This window comes from Neopsephotus bourkii, unplaced genomic scaffold (genome assembly GCF_033783945.1).
Source record: "Neopsephotus bourkii isolate Nb327-2 ecotype Australia unplaced genomic scaffold, CSIRO-AGI_Nbou_v1 NB_1423, whole genome shotgun sequence".
NCBI lineage: Eukaryota > Metazoa > Chordata > Aves > Psittaciformes > Psittacidae > Neopsephotus > Neopsephotus bourkii.
This window is the reverse complement of record NW_026901900.1, coordinates 5,893,582-5,911,451: the sequence shown is the minus strand read 5'-3', so window position 1 is coordinate 5,911,451 and position 17,870 is coordinate 5,893,582. Positions and strand designations below refer to the sequence as shown.

General features: G+C 39.0%; 1 protein-coding gene across 2 annotated transcripts in view; it reads right to left on the bottom strand.

Moving 5' to 3' along the window:
* SEMA3D (semaphorin 3D) overlaps window positions 1–17,870 on the bottom strand; it is a 138,608-nt gene that overhangs the window by 17,646 nt on the left and 103,092 nt on the right. For both annotated transcript variants that reach the window (XM_061368179.1, XM_061368178.1), the window contains exons 12-14: window positions 5,751–5,973; window positions 2,647–2,735; window positions 770–811 (exon numbers count right to left, since the gene is read on the bottom strand). In XM_061368179.1, the coding sequence (XP_061224163.1) occupies window positions 770–811; window positions 2,647–2,735; window positions 5,751–5,973 (354 nt within the window). The remainder of the gene's footprint in view (window positions 1–769; window positions 812–2,646; window positions 2,736–5,750; window positions 5,974–17,870) is intronic.

The following is a 17,870-nucleotide window of genomic DNA, read 5'->3' as shown; positions in this document are numbered from 1 at the left end:
TGGTCCAAGTGCTTGCTGTTGAGCTGGAGCTGCCTCATGCAATACTTCCAGCTGGCCTGCCACCTTCTTTCAGGGGAGATGGGACCCAGCTGTGCTGTGCGTGCCTGAATGGCAAAATACCTCCTTCCATGTGAGGGAGTCGTGTTGTGCTGGAGCTGCTCTGGCCACTTCTGCAGGGCAGGGAGGGATGGCTGTGGTGTCACGCTGTCTCCCAAACATGCATGTAGCCATCATAGAGCTCCTGGATGCCATAAAACTGTTTCCCATCGGGAGATTCCCAACGGGGACTGGCTCGTGTGCTGCCAGGATTGGACCACCCAGATTTAGACTGCAATTTTAGAGGAGAGGGGACTGGGTTTCACTCTCTGTGCACACAACTTTTAGCACAATGAGGCCCTGATCTCTCTTGGCTACTAATAAAAATAACAATAAGAATAGTAATAATTTATTACTAGATTGTAAAAAGACATGTTATTTCTAGTGTCCGGAAAATGAATGTGCATTGACTTCACTCACAAATCCCACTACCATATGACTAAAGATGTGTTTCCATGAATAATTACCAGCTTGGGTAAACAAATTACTGTTTGTAAGCAAACGTGAATTAGACAGGCAAACAAATTCAAACATATCTCCTTCTTTCCAGATACATTTTAAGAGCCATCCATGGAAAGCTTGGCCAGTGAGTAGCAGGCGTCACCTGAAAACAACAAGCTGAGTGTTCAGTGTACCATATATCCTGCAGTAATTGAACAAGCTCTGTGATTACCTGCTTCTGAGAGATCTCCATGGTTGAGATGAGCGAAGGGTGCTGAAAAATGAATAAAGGAGGTGCTTTAGTTCACACGTTCTCTGTTCTTAGTGAAAAAGAGAGCAGAACTTAACATACAAAAATCAAACAAATTTACAGATTCGTTTGCTTGGTTTAAACAAAACAAAACAAAACAAAACAAAAAATAAAACAACCAACACAGAAAAACCACTAAATTCATTCTTTCAAAAATAGGTTCCATAAATTTTCCCTGCTACTTATGAAGCAACTGGCTTCAATTCTCAGAATCTGCTATCTACTGCATCCTGGGGACTAACAATGAGCCTTCATATCAATTTAAGATCTTATTAAGGACTATTTGAAAGGCTTAGATGGCACTTAAGGGATACATTGGCAGATCCCCTGCATCAGGATGTGAGAGAGTGAATTTTTGCCAGTGAGTGATGTAAGAACAGGACAAAGCTCAGTGTATTATCTATCCCCTAATAGAATATGATTAATCTAAGCCTATTGTTTAATGCTAATACAGTCTGAGGAAATAAGGGATGTTTTTCAGCCCTTCACCCCATTCAGTTTTCTGGATTCAAAACCATAGAGGTAACAGTCATGGATGTTACCAATAAGAATACAAAGGAATGTCTGCTGAGCAGAAAAGAAATAATATTTTTTTTTGTTTTAAATATGATATGGTATATTTGCCCTTGACGTTATGCTTAAAGAATGCAGCAATTTGGTGCACATACTGAAACTACTGATTACTTGGCAGGCTACTGAATAATCTTGGTATTTTCTGAGTGATATCTATACCTGATGTCAAAGACAGTGGGAAGGAGCCTTTAAATCAAAGTTTTATCACACATATGACATATCAAAAAACATATGGAGAAATACATCATTTGAAATAATTATTAAAGATCCTTTCCTTACACTTGGAGAACACTCTCTAAGTCTCAAATTCATTTATTTACTGGGGACAAAAAAATTCTGGCTTCTGGCTATGAACTCATATGGCACATAGGAGAGAGGATGTGTGAGAAAGTAATCAGAATGCCAGGAATGTGGGTAAATTTGGATGAAAAAGCGAGGTGAAGAGTGAAGAGCTATACAGCATAAGAATAGAGCAAAGCGAGAATGTAAAGAACAAAGAAGAACCTAATAAATTGAAAATAAAATTGATGGGGAAGACACAAGTCTCCATTTTCCTATTGCAATGGTATGTCCACATCAGCTCCCCCACTGGCAATGAGGTTAATGAGAAATTGTGCCTGTGCAACAGAAAGAAGGAAGTTGGGCTTTTTACAAACTCTGTTTATTAAGAAGTCATTGGTGTTAGCAGGGCTCCAGTTACTTTTTGTCTTTTTCACTCAGCCAGAATAACCAAATGAAAACAGTCAAAACCACTGAGTCAGCCTTTACCAATAATCAAAACTAACTTTGCTTCATTTCTTTACGTTTTCAATCCCTAAGGTCGTTATTGTAAAGAATCTCTCTGCATCTGTGGAATTTTGTTTGTTTGCTTGTTTTAAACCAATTATAATTTTACAACACCAGTCCCAAAGCTGAGACAATAGAAAAATTGGCATTAAAATTAAAATACAGCTAATAAAAAAACTGGGGCTCATAATAAGATTTCCAACTAGAAAAGGCAGGATAAATGAGACTGTCTATGAGTTTGAAACATCACGGTCTGTTTGGTTTTGGACTTTTTTCAATTGACTTACCCTAAGAATACCAAGGCATTTAAAAATTTACATAGCATCCCTCTGGAAACTTGAACTAGTTCCAGTAAACAACCAACTAGACAGACAAAGCCAGTTTGGGCCTTTAAGTCCCCTGAATATTATTTAATTGATGTTGCAGCTGTTAATGCTTACCTTGAATATCTGCAGCTCTTCCAGGACCACCTCCTCCTTAGTCCACTTTTCCTTTGTGATGCTCACAACTTTCAGGACTGTGCCTATGTCTGAAATAAATGTTTATCATTTAAACCCCACAGTTGTTTCAGTACATATCTGCCACTTAATTTCATGCCCTGAAGAAAAAAGTTAATGCATCAAGGATGCAGCCTTCAAACAACATCTATACTTTTCTGCATCTATTGCTATCTGTGTAACTCTATATGTGTTTCTGGTTTTACTGTATGCCTGAGCCAGGACAATTGTAGGCTTCCCCTGGTAGGGACTGTCTAACTCTCCTGCTACACAAACACAGAAACAGAGACAAGCACATCCATGCTTCCAGCTAGAAGTTTCCACAGATTTCCTGATAAAGAATTGAAGACATCTGACCCTAAAGAGACTAAATTGTCGAAAAACTAGTTCCTCTCTTTTATAAAATTAATTTCCATCCAGTATAGCCCCTTAACCTGAAGTAGGTTTCGTTTTAACTTGGAGAGTTAAGCAATGCACTTTTAAAATTTATCTTTGAATTTTAGGGAAATTTTTGAACAAAATCTCCATTCAGCATCAAAATATTAATTTAATCATTAGAGAAATAACTTTTTTAGAAGCTTTTTCTTTTTTTTTTTAATTAAAACTATTCATCAATTTTAAGCCAAAGTCCTGCTTGGTTAAAAAAAAATAAAATATAGCTGCTTGTTTAATCTCAGACCATTGCATAGTGGTGAATTTTGAATGGCCTGAAAAAGAACCCTTAAAAACTGCTCAGGGGAAGCAGTCTGGGTGCTGGGATGTGCACAGCTTACACTATGCACAGTATTGAAATGATGAAAAATAACACATTATAATAGAAAAATGAGATTTTTCCATTTTGTTTTCCCATACTGAAGATCATATTACCAATCAAAGCTAAAACTATTCATTTGCCTTACATATTAGAGCTCTTGTTTGTTTGTTTGACATAAATGCCAAAGCCTGCAGATGTACAAGTTGGCTGCATACATTCAAACATATAATAAACTTCTGATCTGCTGCTCAAAATCTCCTGGGTGATTTGGTATATCTGAATTCAGATTCTATATAATATTTGAAATTTCACCTTTTGGGTTGTTTTTTTTTTTTTTTTTCCATAGGACAAGTTTAGAGGATAAAATAGAACAAAACCATGTGCTTCTGGAAAAGAAAACTCATTTTTAAGGAAAGCACTGCAAGATAAATATCTGCATATTATGGAGTGCCACCTAGTGACTGCATGGTCTATGCTGTCCCTGACATCTCTAAATCTGAGGATCTACCCTGAAAGAATTAGCATTGGTGCTGGGTTATAACAGTTAACCTGGGAGTATTCAAGTCGCTGATCCCTCAATATAATTTTATTTCTATAACAAATTTTATAGTGGAGGATAGCAAACATCTGAAAGCAACCTCTATAGCCACTAAAAGAATGCTTTGTTAATTTTAACTAGTAATCTTTTCAGACAGCTAAGTTTTAAATTACTTTTCCTGAGTTTTATCAGAACAAAAATATGTTTTAGTGAGTACTCCCAAACCCTGTGCATCTCACTGGGAATGTGCTCCCTTTCCTTCTCTGTTGGCTGTATTAAAGACTGCATTCAGAGAGCAAAAAGGATTTTCCATCATCACAGCTAAAGTTTATTCACAGCCTTCGCAGGCAGCAGGGGAGCAAACAGCACATTCTTTTTTACGAAACTGTGTTTTTCTCTCTGACACCACTGTACATGACTTGTGGAAATCATAGAGGGTCTTTCACAATGTCTTTTTTAGGAAGACAGAAGAGTTGTGAGAGGGATTTAGCTGAAAGAACTTAACGATCCAAGAGAGAGTCTATCTCTGAAGTCACATATGTGATAAGGCAGCTGGGAAGTTCTTGAAGGCTGAGACAATCCACACTTTATAAGAGGTGATGCTTTGTGACAATTCACTCCTTTTTCCAAATCACTTCAGAATATCTATACCCATCAAGCTACTTGCTATGACACCAAATTTGCTTATAGGCCAGATAAAATTTTGTGCAATTCCACAGCACTGGGGTAGGATTCAAACAGAAATCTTAATTTCCCTGCAGCTCATAGCAGGAGCTCATCCATCGCACCTGAATAAACCTTTTTACCCACATGCACCCTAGTTTCAGCTGCTGTGAGATGAGGATAATAGCAATGACTTCCTTATTAGTGCATTCAGATCAAATAATAAGTGCTTTATAAGACCTACTGCTAGTGAGAGAAAGTCAAATTGTGGATTAAGAACAAGAAATTCCAGTGAAGTCAGATTATAGATTATTACTTGAGAAAACTTATGAATAGATATGTTAATATTTCTTAGCATACCATGCTGCTAGGTGATTCATCCAGTGATCCTACATTTAATTACTATGATAAAATTAGGAATTTTCCTAAAGGCATATAACTATCATAACAATATAAATAGATACATAATTATACACAGAAAGATTGCAAAGCAGGTCTCTTCCCTCAAAGAATTGTTTAACCTCTCTCTGTTCAATCCTAGTTCTCTTGTTAGGAGCTATTCATGTTGCTATGTTGTATCTTTAAAAGTATTTAGGTATAAGTTTTGCCTTAGGCTCAATTTTGAATCTTTCTTAGCTGTTCAGTGTCACATGAGATTTAATGAAGTACCGTGTCACTGCTGGTAACAGGAAGTACTCCTTGAAGTTAAGGTAATTTTTTTTCCTTTTATTTGAATATTGATATTCTGCCAGCAGGAATGAGAGGAGACTACCACGTAATTTAAAGACAGGTACTGAATGGTACTCAGAGGGTAAGAAAGTTCAGGTACTCTGACCCTGAACTAATTTATCACCTAGGGACCAGGAAGCATTAAAATCATGGTAATGGCAATCTCTTGAGCTGACAAATTAATCTAATCTTAGGATTTACATGAAGACCTGGCACAGAACCATGAGCATCTAAATGCTTCTTGAAGCTGCATGTGTAGGAAACATATGTTAATCAACGGGTTTATTCAGGACTTCCTGGAGTAAAAGTATTCTTAAAGGACTGTGATCTGTGTAGAATGATAGTGTAAGTCATCTCTCATACCTGTTCCTAGGAAAATTACATCATATTGCCCATCCTCTGCCATGACATGATCCACCACGATCTGAGTCAGACGATAGTCCACATTGATTTGAGTAAAAACCGGTCCTCCCGTCACTGGGTACACGGATTTGTACATCAGTGGATGACGTTTGATAAAGCTAATAACTTCATCAGGAAAGTCTCGGGTAGACTTTATGAGTGGATCATAGGTTTTGCTTGGACACTGAATGGAAGAGAGACCACAAGATACACGGAATATTAGGGAAGAAGTACAATTACTTAGTAGGTTGGATTGTTGCCCTGGGTTCAGCAATAGCAGTCACTTTTCTCCTTCTTAGTAGCTGGTGCAGAGCTGTGTTTTGACTTTCGGCCTGGGAACGGAGCTGATAACAATGATGTTTTAGTCTGCCCAAGGACTTTCTGAGCCTTATGCTCTGCCAGGGAGGAGGGGAAGCTGGGAGGAAGCAGAGACAGGACACCTGACCCAAACTAACCAAAGAGGTATTCCATACCACAGCACATCGTGCCTAGGATGTAACTGAGAATTACCTGGAAGGGCTAGGGACTGCGGAGTTGGACAAGGCATCGGCTGGGGAGGCGAGTTATCGGTCAGCTGGTGCTGAGGTGATATATTCTCTTCCCTTGTTATTTCTCTTATCATTGTTATTATTGGTGGTAGCAGTAGTGATTTGTGTTACTAAACTGTTCTTATCTCAACCCGTGGGATTTGCATTCTTTTCGATTCTCCTCTCCATCCCTCCAGGAGCAGGGGGAGGGAAAGAAAGGGGGGGAGTGAGTGAATGAGCTGCCTGACTGGTTTAAAACCATGACAGTTGTGTAGTAGGAAAACCGCCTGGTGCTGATCAGCTGTATTGGTTTGTAAAGCTCATTTACCAGTGGCTGGTAGTTTGATTTAAAAGTGAAAAAGGTCAGTTTTTATTAGAAAGCATGGGAGCACACTAGCAGTATGTGCTCCTCTGGTTCTTCAAATGGTCGTTTTCACCCTCATTTCTTCTCTCTTTCTCTTTTCATCTTTTACCTGTCTTCAAAAGCTCTTCTCCTTCACTTTCCGTTATCCTGCTCCCACTTATTCTCCTTTATCTTTTAAAACCAAACTTGTTACTTTATTTCATCTCACTCATTTTTACTGCTACTCAGAACTGATAAATCTTCCATTCCTTTTAGTTATATGCCCATATCTGCAATTACCTATATGCAAACTTTGAGAAGAATTCTTATAGGCTTTTCTCCTTTTTCAGTCAGAGATTTTGATAACCTTAATTAAAACTTAGACGGAAGATGAACTTCCTTAGCTTCTCTAAGATGCTCAGGAAAAGAAGACAGCATTAGTACATCCCTTTGATGCTGGATAAAGTGAATTAGTTAATAATTATTGCATTAACATCTCTCTAAACACAAACTACTAAAAACTACACCTTTTTTTTTTATTTAGCGAATTTTCTTTAAGACCACAGGCAAGACGCCTTATGTTTCTTCATCTAACCGTGTTCCTGAAGAAGGTGAGACATGCCTTCATATTCATACTGCTACCACAACTAATGAAAATATGTTGTTATTACTATTATTATTAACATTCAAGCAGTACATTCAGTGCTGCGATTCACTTTGAACCTTTTTTTTTTTTAATCACATATTGCAGCCAGCAAAATATAGCCATAAACAATGTAATAATATAGAAAAATATCACTTTTTTTCTTTAAAAGCTTTCTTCAGAAACTACTTGTTTATAATACCATTATAGATGCCAAAAGTGCAGGATGCTTTGGAAATGTGGTGTTATGAATAAGTCACAAATTCGATTCATATTCAAGTAGAAACCAACTTTTCTGTGAGGACGCTTGCAAAGCCAGTAAGAAATCAGGCTGCTGAACGATTTTTCTCATCCCAAAGCAGCACTTGGTCACCATTATTTTTTAAAGTGATCATTTTTTGAAACTGTAACAGTTATCACAATGGGCTCAGTACATCTGCAACTATTTCACCTCCTCATCCGTTGCTACACTCACAGGCAAAGTATCACGGTTTATATTTTAGAAAGAGAAGGGAATCAAGTTTGGAGTGAAGGAGACCTGATACGCTGCTTAGCTTTCATTTCGAGGCAGAGGTACCACCATGCAGTTAAATTTGCTGCATGCTTAGCAAAGAAGCGCTGGTATCAGTGCAAAGGACTCTCAACAGCAAGACTAGAGTGCCCTCCTGTGGCTACCATGGGATAACACCAAGTATTTAAAGTGCGGGATCTTCTCACACATCAGTTTACTTGCTTTTTGTATTTCTGCTCCTCATACTGAGGTGAAGTTTCTGCCCTGTTGATGCCGTTAGACAGAACTGGGGAAGAGCCTCACCAGCATGCCCCAGTGTTACACTAACGGCTTGATTCCTCTTGGGAGGTATGCTCAGAGTTACCAGTGCAGAAGGACCTGGCAAATGCTTTATGTTCATTTTTCCAGACTGCAACACACCTATCTATCTTTTCCCTGTATATGGTCTGCAATCAGATAACATAACTTTGCAGTGAACTGCACCTCCCACAACTCCCACACCTCTCATTTATTTCTTTTTCTTAAGAAGGGAGATTCTCCAGATGATCCCTGTAGTTCATAATTTCTCAGATGTGACTTTCCCTCCTCATCCACGTAACTTAAACTCTTGCCCTGACCATAGCTCAGCTGCTGCAGCATCCTTTTCTCTGTCTTTGAACGGCATAATTTCATCCTCTTCTGATCCAGACAACTGCTACAGCTATCACCCCCTCAGACACTTCCCTGGTGTCACTCATTTGTTGCTGGGGTTGGCTTCCCCCTCTGTTAGATCCATACTGACAAACTAATCAATTCAGCTGTTCCTTTGGCTTACAGAGTAAGTTAGTTCTCACACTTCTTGCCTGAATACTGCTCACAAACCTATCTGTTCAGCCTCCTTTACAGTTTTCTTTTTTGTGCCTTCTGGGGTGAGCCTAGCAACACATTTGCAAGGTCAGTCATGTTGGTGACCCATCATCTCTCAAGCTCACTTATCTCTGCTTTCCCTCCCATGGCTGTTTGCGTCTCTATTCCATCCTTGTTTTACATTTAGTCTCTTACCTGAGTCAGAGAATGCTTCTTTTTTGAACCTGAAGTATTTAGGTGTATATTTACTTGATTAGTGTTAATGGGGCACTACAAATCCTGGATGATAACACTAAGATGAACTGGAAACACCAGTCCAGTTGGTGACACCCTTTTACATATATACTGTTGATCGCTTCTTTAACACTATTTTTAACTAAGTAATCCTTGTGTTTCCTGCTAGGTGGAGCCATGACACAGTCTGTGAAGAAAGAAATGTGATAACCTGGGTTCAGCAGTAGCAGTCTTTTTTTTTTTTTTTTTTTTTCTCCTGCTTAGTAGCTGGTGCAGTGCTGTGTTTTTGACTTTCAGCTTGGAAACAGCGCTGATAACACCGATGTTTTTAGTTGCTGCTCAGTAACGTTTAGTCTGACCAAAGACTTTCTGAGTCTCATGCTCTGCCAGGGAGGAAGGGAAGATGGGAGGAAACAGAGATGGGGCACCTGACCCAAGCTAGCCAAAGAGGTATTCCATACCACAGCATGTCATGCCCACTATATAAACTGGAGGCAGTTACCCAGAAGGGCTAGATCACTGCTTGGTCAGGCTGGGTACCAGTCAGCAGATTGTGAGAGGTTGTATTCTCTTCCCTTATTTCCCTTATCATTATTACTATTGGTGGTAGCAGTAGTGGTTTGTGTTATACCTCAGTTACTGGACTGTTCTTATCTCAACCCATGGGAGTTACATTCTTTCGAATCCCTTCCCCATCCCTCCAAGCACAGGGGGGAGGAAAGGGGGTGGGGGGTGATCAAGCGGCTGCATGGCTGACTGGGCTTAAACTAGGACATGTGATTAAATAAAACCTTTGCAGGCAATGCTTTCACTTAGGAGAAAGTTAAGATTTTCTGAAGTTGGTCTACAGTCCTCTTTCATAGCTAATTTTGACAGAGAAGACTTTAGTTCACATTCCCAAATCTCCAGTTTGTTGTGTTCAATCTATGGTGCCAGTCAAGGGCTTTTGTTTAGGATTTATTCCACTATGTAAAGTTTGACATTATGCAAAACATTTGCATTAGGAACAGCACACACAGCACCAGGTTTTCACTGTCTGTTGTTCTCTTCCGGGGCTTCAGGAATGAACATTTCTTCTCACTTTTAAAACAACAAAGGTCAGTCTTTGCCATTTGTACCAGAATTAGACCTCAAAACCGCAAATTATTTCAAAACCATGTTTATCTTTGCATGGGTTGAACAACAGTTTGTTGGAATCAATAGAAAGAAACACATGTACTTTAATTGCCTTCAGACCAAAATTTTTCCTCAATTTATTCTATATAGGATGAGAAACAAATTTACTTCTTCACTTTCCCAACCATGCACTAGCTCTCTTCCTTTCACTGTGTACTAGAGGTTGATTTTTGCTTATATGTGCATTTTCTGTGGTTCATGTTTTCACTCGCTACTCCGAGTTACAGTCTGTGTCTTCTGGAAATTTGTGATTGCTTACCTATTCACAGCTCAATCCCAGAAATCCATTTCTATGTGAAAAATGCAAGTAGCTCCATGCGTCTTAAAGTTGTCTCACTTTTGCCAAAAATGCATCAACAGGGGAAGATGAGAGCAATGACATCACTTAGCTAAAAACCACTAGGATAAAATGTCTACCAATATGGTACTATAAAGTTGTTACAGCAATCCCAGAGGCCTAAACCCTACCATGCATGATATAGGGAACTCTTTGCCAGCTTGTGCAGCTAATTTAGTAGAAACAAGGACTAAAGGTCTGATCCAAAGATCCATTTGAGTCCAGAGGGCCTTTTCCAATTACCTCAGTGGGCTTTGGATCCCATCCACGACCACCAAGAACAGCTGGGCAGGTGTGACCCTGTTATGCTTGGCCAAGGGAGCTATTTCCAGAGGCATCACTCACTGTGGCATGATGGACAGACCAGGGGAATGAAAAATTTATTTTGGCCACCCTTTGGCAAAGTCCTCAGACAGCTGTTTAAAGCTTTGTCCACCCATCATGTCAGAACAATTTGTGTGGGCTTGTGCTTCCTTTCATAGCAATCAATAGGATGTATGATGGCAAAGGCTGTGTGGCCAAGTGGGTGAGTGAAGCAACCTTTCACCTCTGAGTTCACATCCTGTTGCATCTCATGATACCGCTGTTCTGTGCCCAGTTCACAGAGAGCATTTATTCCCATCATCAGCACCAGATGCTGTCTCAGACGTGTCATCTCCCACTGGAGATAATAAATGATTTGCATTCATATCAAATGTCATAGTAGTAGGTTAGCATGCATGTTTCATGCAGACTACAAGAGAACCTGGCTCCATAAAAGTTCTCATAACACCATCACTGTGCTTTTCCAGCATCTTCTGCTTTTGCAGCAGGGTGGTATTTATTTCACCTGACCTAGATCCTTGTACGTGTGTGAACTGCACAGAGGAGGACCCTATCTCTTTCTGATAGGAAAGTCTAAACTAGCTCAGATTTAATGCTTTTCTTCTATATAGCTGACATCAAGAAAAATGTATCACATTAAATTAGTAAAATTAGTATTGATAGAGAGAATGCTATAATAAAATTATTCACCATATAATTATTTCTTCAGAGGTTGCTTAGGCCTTCACTGTCTTGAATGATAATGATACAAATATACATGTTAGGAAATTAAAAGAAAACAAAACCAAAAAACCTAAACCAAAACCAAATAACAAAACAACAGAAGTAGAGTTGAAAGTGCTAAGTGCATTCAACTGTTGTATAAACCCTGTGGCACAAAACTTGTAAATTATCAACTCAATATTTACTTCAGGTTTTTCCAGTGCCTTCTGTGTGATCTTGATTTGACAAGAATCACCCTGGACTAAGTCCTGATCCCAGATGATCTACAAAGATGCCTTTTGTTCCCTCACACCTTTTATTTGTATCCAAATGTAATCAGGAGGTGGTAAATTCAGATTAATCTTTCTTAAATAAAAGAAATTACATACTAGCTTAGCAACACTGCACATATGTAAACTTTTCTTTTTTTCACTTGTCTTATTAAATTTGCAGCTTAGCAGAGTACTGGATCTGTAGATCTCGCACAATACTGAGACATATGATGTGACTGTGTTAACATTATGCAGGAACCCCAGCCAAGATTTTCAAAAGCTGGTGCCAGAAGCCGGGCTCCTAAATAAACCTCCAATTTGCCAAAATGTATACTGCTTCACACCATCCAGTGAAGTCAGTAAGAGCTGCTGGATCTAACACCTATTAAAATTGTGACAATTATTTGGGTATGTAAAAGCTATATGGTATGTAAAAAAAATACCCTTTTTGTTTAATTTTGCATCTTTCGGTCAGCAGTGCTGTTCTCTAGTGACAATTCTAAACCAGAATGCAGTTCCCTGTGAGCTTCAAAAGGGTTTCTCTTTCCAGTGTGTTGAAAATCCCAGTTTAAAAGTGACTTGTCACACTGAGCCTTAGACACACTTAACGAGACTCAAACACCCATAGGCTAGATACACAACAGGGTCTTGATAATACTGACTGCAGTAGGCATCTGCTTGGTGGATTTTGCAATGTCCAGGCTGGGAGTTTTTATGCATTTCACAAGGAGAGCTAAGCACCATATCAGCAAGTCACTCTCTTGGGAGCATCTGAAGTAGCCAGTGTGAAACACTTAGGAGTGAAATATTTCTTAAATCTCTTCCATATCGGAAAATTAGATGCCTTAGTCTGGGCTTCCCTCCTAAAGGAGGTGTTCTTCTATTCCAAGCATGTGGACCAGAGCCATCCTAGGAGCTACTCACTCCTTCCTTTTGAAGGTGTTTTCTTTTTCATGGGATAATTACCTCTCAGCTAAGCCAAAAGTAGTAAGAATGTTGCCCAGATGTTAATCAGAAAGGGAGAAGATTTGTTTTCCACTGAAAAACTTTCTATTTTATGTTAAGTGCCATAGAAACTGGAGCACCAGACCTTCCCTTAGAGGGAATGAATTAACCACATGGTCCTTTTCTCCCAAGCTCTCAGTGAATGAATATTTAACTAGCAAGAAGATAAGGCCTCGTAGTCAGGATTCCTCTCTGATGTAATGTAAAGTTTTCTAAAGCTGTAAATAGTTTTCCTCATCACTGATCCCTCAAGCAAAAACCAGAGAAACAGATGAACTACCTTCAACTAGTCACTTCTGTGTTACATTGGGACCTCTCACACACCCAACACATTGAACTTTATTTGTAGAGTTTATAAAGAAACGCAAAGTCCTGAGGATTTAAGACATAAGACTAAGGACTGGTATGAGCTTCAGAGATTCCCAGAAGTACTTAAAAAAATAGGGTATTATAGGCTTATGATCTTCTGTGGTTTAGATGACAGCTGAGAGATGACTCTCAGGGTGTAGGCACTTACGTGCCATTGGAGATTCAACCATAAGCCATTCTGAAGATGAAACCTGGGTTCCTGAGTTGCCTAAATACCGTCTGGCTTCTTATCTCTGGTCTTACAAAGAGACACATGGAATGAACCTCACTTAACCACCACCAGAAAAAAGCACAAACAAAACAAACAAACAAATCCCTACAAAAAATATATTGAAGCCCTTTTTTTTTTTTTTTAAGATAGAGTTTACATCCACTGAATGTGCAAGGTTTGTTCTACCCTGTTCTATTGCTTGTCTTCAGCACTCTGTACTGTTTTTCCACTTAACACACCTGTGTTTTTGACAGAAAAGGCTGATATAAGACAGCATTAATCTGAAGCTAACTGGGTTCAGACCACCTAGGTGAGTCAATTTGACTTTGCAAGTGGCACTTTGCAATTCTCTCCTGGTCTCTTTGAGGAGGAAAGGTGACTGGGTTCACAGAGTTTTGAAAAGCTACTAGGAACTGAAAGGTGATTCATGCTGGGGAGAACAGGTTGGTAAGTAACAGGAGGTGGAGGAGGCTCTCATGAAAATAAACCCATAAGTGAAACATTTCACTTAATTAAGCAGCCCCATTTACAGTGGGGAGATCAAAGGAGAGAGGAATTGGAGAAGCAAAGAATGCACTCCATCCCATAAAAAATCAGGTGAAAGAGGAAGATAAGCCTGAAAATAACAAGGAAATCTGTGCAATACTCAATGTTTTATGAAGAAACCTATTAAAGCAGCAAAACTAACCAGATGGGAGGACAGGGGGAGACTTTTTGGCAGACAGTATTTCTCTGTGGCTCAGCTAAGTTCCAAAGGGATGGACACCACACCTCAACCAGCCCGTGCAGTAGATTAGTGGAAGAAGTAACGGAAGGGATTTCACTGAAGAGTGGGAGAAAAAGATATACGGAGAGAAAAAGATGAAAAAGATCAGAGGAGAATCTGAGGGCTTGTAAGGGAACTTCTTTTTAAAAAGAAATACACAAAGAATTAAGGAGCTCAGAGCCATTTTCAGATCTGGAATGGAAAGATGTGAGACTTCAAATGGACAAAAGCAATGTGCTGTTTCTTCTTGTAGCTAAGATGACTCAGACTGCAAGAATCTTGCTTTGCTGATGCAGATCTTACTTTTGAACTTTGGGAAATCAGTTAGTAAAATATCTAGATCTACCAAAAATATTTGGTGTCTTGGATAGCAGTTAGAGTACTATGTTCTGCAGTAGATCAGTCTCAGTATTAATCTTTAGTGTATCTTTAAACATTTATTTCCTCTAAAAATCTGATCTTAATTACATTTGCTCACCATGAATGAGAGGAGGATGACATCACAATTTCCATATGAGGGCTATGAGGTGATGAGTTACTCTGATAGTACAATGGTCACAGCTAAAAAACTTTTCTAGCTAAATAAGCTAGAAATGCGTTGGCTTTTTTTACTCCTAATTCACTGAAAATCTTGTACAGATGCCTTCTATGATTACTGGGAGGGCATTATGAAATTGTTTCATGACACAGAACACACTTTTAAGAAAGCCTTTGAGATTTTTTTATCAATGGATAGTTTCCTGGATGAAACCCTAACAGACTGTAAGAAAATTGGATTTTTCATCTGGGGACAGATATGCAAGTCCAGTTTTTAAACAGCTATAGAAGAAAGAGCAAAAGCTTCCTTGGTTTTCAAATTGCCCTTTGTGCCATGGCTGCCTGTTACATTTTTCTTCTGTCTCCTTTTTCCAGCTTCTAAACTGAAATAGACTTGAAGCTTTGCCACTGTTTAATTTCCATTATTTCCACTTGCTGTTCAATACTGCTGGGAGAAGTTAGTAGCCAAAGAGCTGTACATTTTGCAGTGACAATGGTGTGGAGTGTGCTGGAGACCCCCAGTCACCCTGCTTGGAGGTCTCCTTACGACGGCAGAGGGCAGGCAGACCACACTGCAGCACCAGGGCCAGGCAGGCAAAGGCTCCTGCTGCCTGCACACCGCCCAGCATTGCGAAGGCATGATATCATGGTCATGTTGGGAGTTTATCTGTGACACAAATTGCCACAGGAAGCATTTTGTCAAAATTTCGATATCAAAGTGGTCACAGCCTCTACAGTGAACAGCTTTATTTACTTAGGAGATAAAGGCAGCTGAGCAGAAAGTTAAATTAGGGAAAGCAGTCTCCTGCTTCTGTATAAATGATGAAAGGAAGTCAATGCCTCTCTCAAAACTAAACATCAAAAGAAATGCATTTCCTAGTATAGCCATTTTTAGACTTTGACAGTGACTTAAAATACACGAACACAAAATCAGGGCAGTGCTGGTGACTGTCATGTAGGCAACACTTAGGTAGAGCTGAAATTTCAAAAATGTTACAGTAACTTAAAAAAGAACAGATTATGCCTCTGACTTTGTCCTGAGCATCCCTGAACCGCCTTTAAGCTGGCAAGAAACGGTGAAATTAAGGAAGAACATTTCAGTGTTCACACGGCAGTGTTCTGCAGGGGTATATAGCATGCTGTTGTTTTTCCCTGTCTTTGAGCACCACGCTGCTTTTTCAGATCCCAGCCTAAATCTCTTCATATCCAGAGATTTGGCTTAGCCTGTTATGAGACCATGGCATGAATCTACTTACTCGGATTCCCTGTATTAAACTACTATTGCAGTTCAACCCCACTAAGAAAAAAGAATTAACTAAGCAGCAACACATTTACTTTATCTATATAGCAATTATTATGCATATCTTTCTTCTGAGAGCTTTCTTCTCTAAAATCCACTTCTCAGCCCTTGCTCAGACAAACTCCTACAAAAATCCACTGAGTATGGAGGTCCTAAGGATTTTAACTATACCATTTTCTCACAGCTGTTATCAGGTGCTTAAAGGAAGCAGTTGGAGAGTTAAGTGGCAGCTTATGGAAAATAACCATTTATCTTTAAACTTTCCAACTTTTAGAATACTTGTGAGCATGGATATTCAAATCAGTGATAAAGATCAGCATTGACATGCTTCAGCATGACATGTTTCCTTCATTGGGAATCCCAGCTCAACCATGTGATGTCTAATACACTCAAAAATGCAATGAGCTTATGACCCGTCCATCTATGCAGAGTGTTCATCCTTATGGGGCACTCTCCAAGAGAGTTATTTTAATCTCTTTAGATGCCATGGGACCAGCTATTGTTCTTGCTGGCACCATTTTTGTACTTAAAACTAAATGCATCTGCACTTCTTAACCAGTAATGGAGTTGCACTTGCTTAAAAAAAAAAAAAATAAATTTAATTTCTTTGCTGGGGGCACTATATATTCTGCATGAGAGAGATGCATATAATGAGACAAAGGAGTTTTCTCCGAATCAATTAGCCTACAGTGCCTAAATTGTCTAAATTAGGAGTGCATTTGCTCTAGCAGCATAGATGCTAGGCAGGCCAAATCAGTCTTTGGAGCTGCCTTAGGCTTTAGAGAGAGCTGCTCTGTGTGTCTTGCCTGCAGATGAGAGGAAAGAATCAGAACATGGGACCGCTGAGTGCAGCTAAAAGGATGAATCTGGACCATGCAATTAGGTTCATTGGAAGGATAATGAACAAAACACATAGGCACAAGTAAATGTGTGAAAAGAAGAGCTAAATAAGCCAGATAATAAGGCTTGAAGCAAAGGTTCAATGTGAGAAGTCTCTTTTTAAACTGGGATTTTCAATACACGGGAAATAGAAACCCTTTTGGAGCTCACAGGGAACAGCATTCTGAATGTTTAAACATTCAGCATTGCTGAGCTGAAGATGCATCATTAAATGAAAAGGTTTTTTGGGTTTTTTTTACACACCTTATGGCTAGTTTTCCAAATAACTGTCACAATTTTAATAGTTGTTAGATCCAGCAGCTTTTACTGACTTTACTGGATGGAAGCAAAGGTTGCACCAGCTCTGATGTCACAGAAACAAATATACCCGTCTGGCTCCTAGACAAGGTACCAGCAGTAGTCCAACCTCAGCATTTCAGTACTTGGCTAGATTTATGCGTCTGCTTAGTACTAGGTCACTGAATACCTGACCAAGATAATGTAAAGCTATCCTGAATAATATCTATCTTACTTTTAAAGCACTACTCTTCTACGTTCTACATATGTACAATTGCTTAAAGTTTTGATAACTTTTTTAAAATAGATGTGTTTTCTAGAACCATTTTCTTCCTCAGCTATAATGTAGGTCTGTGCTTTTCCAAATTTAACACCAAGACAGAAGTGAGAGAAAAGTTATTTAATAACTTAATATTCTATTTGGTTTTGCCCAATTATTATACCTGAAATCTAAAGAGATTGGGATTTAGAAGTGTTTCCAGATACTTCTCTTTTCTTCCTACCACTTACTGTTTATCACATAAAGTCTCCAGCAACTAACTCTTTATTTCACTTCAAAACAAGACACATGCACAAACACACATAATAGAATCAATGACCATGTATCAAAGAACAGGAATTTAATAGACACAGAATAACAGAAATACAAGTCAAAATACCTCACCATAACTTAATATTCCATAAAAAAATGCCTTTGGTGTTCTATAAAGTACTGATACCTTAGAGGCGGTCCCAACAGACAGAAATAAAGCTACACAGTAGGAGACCACAGTATGAAAGACAATCAGGATATAGACAGTCT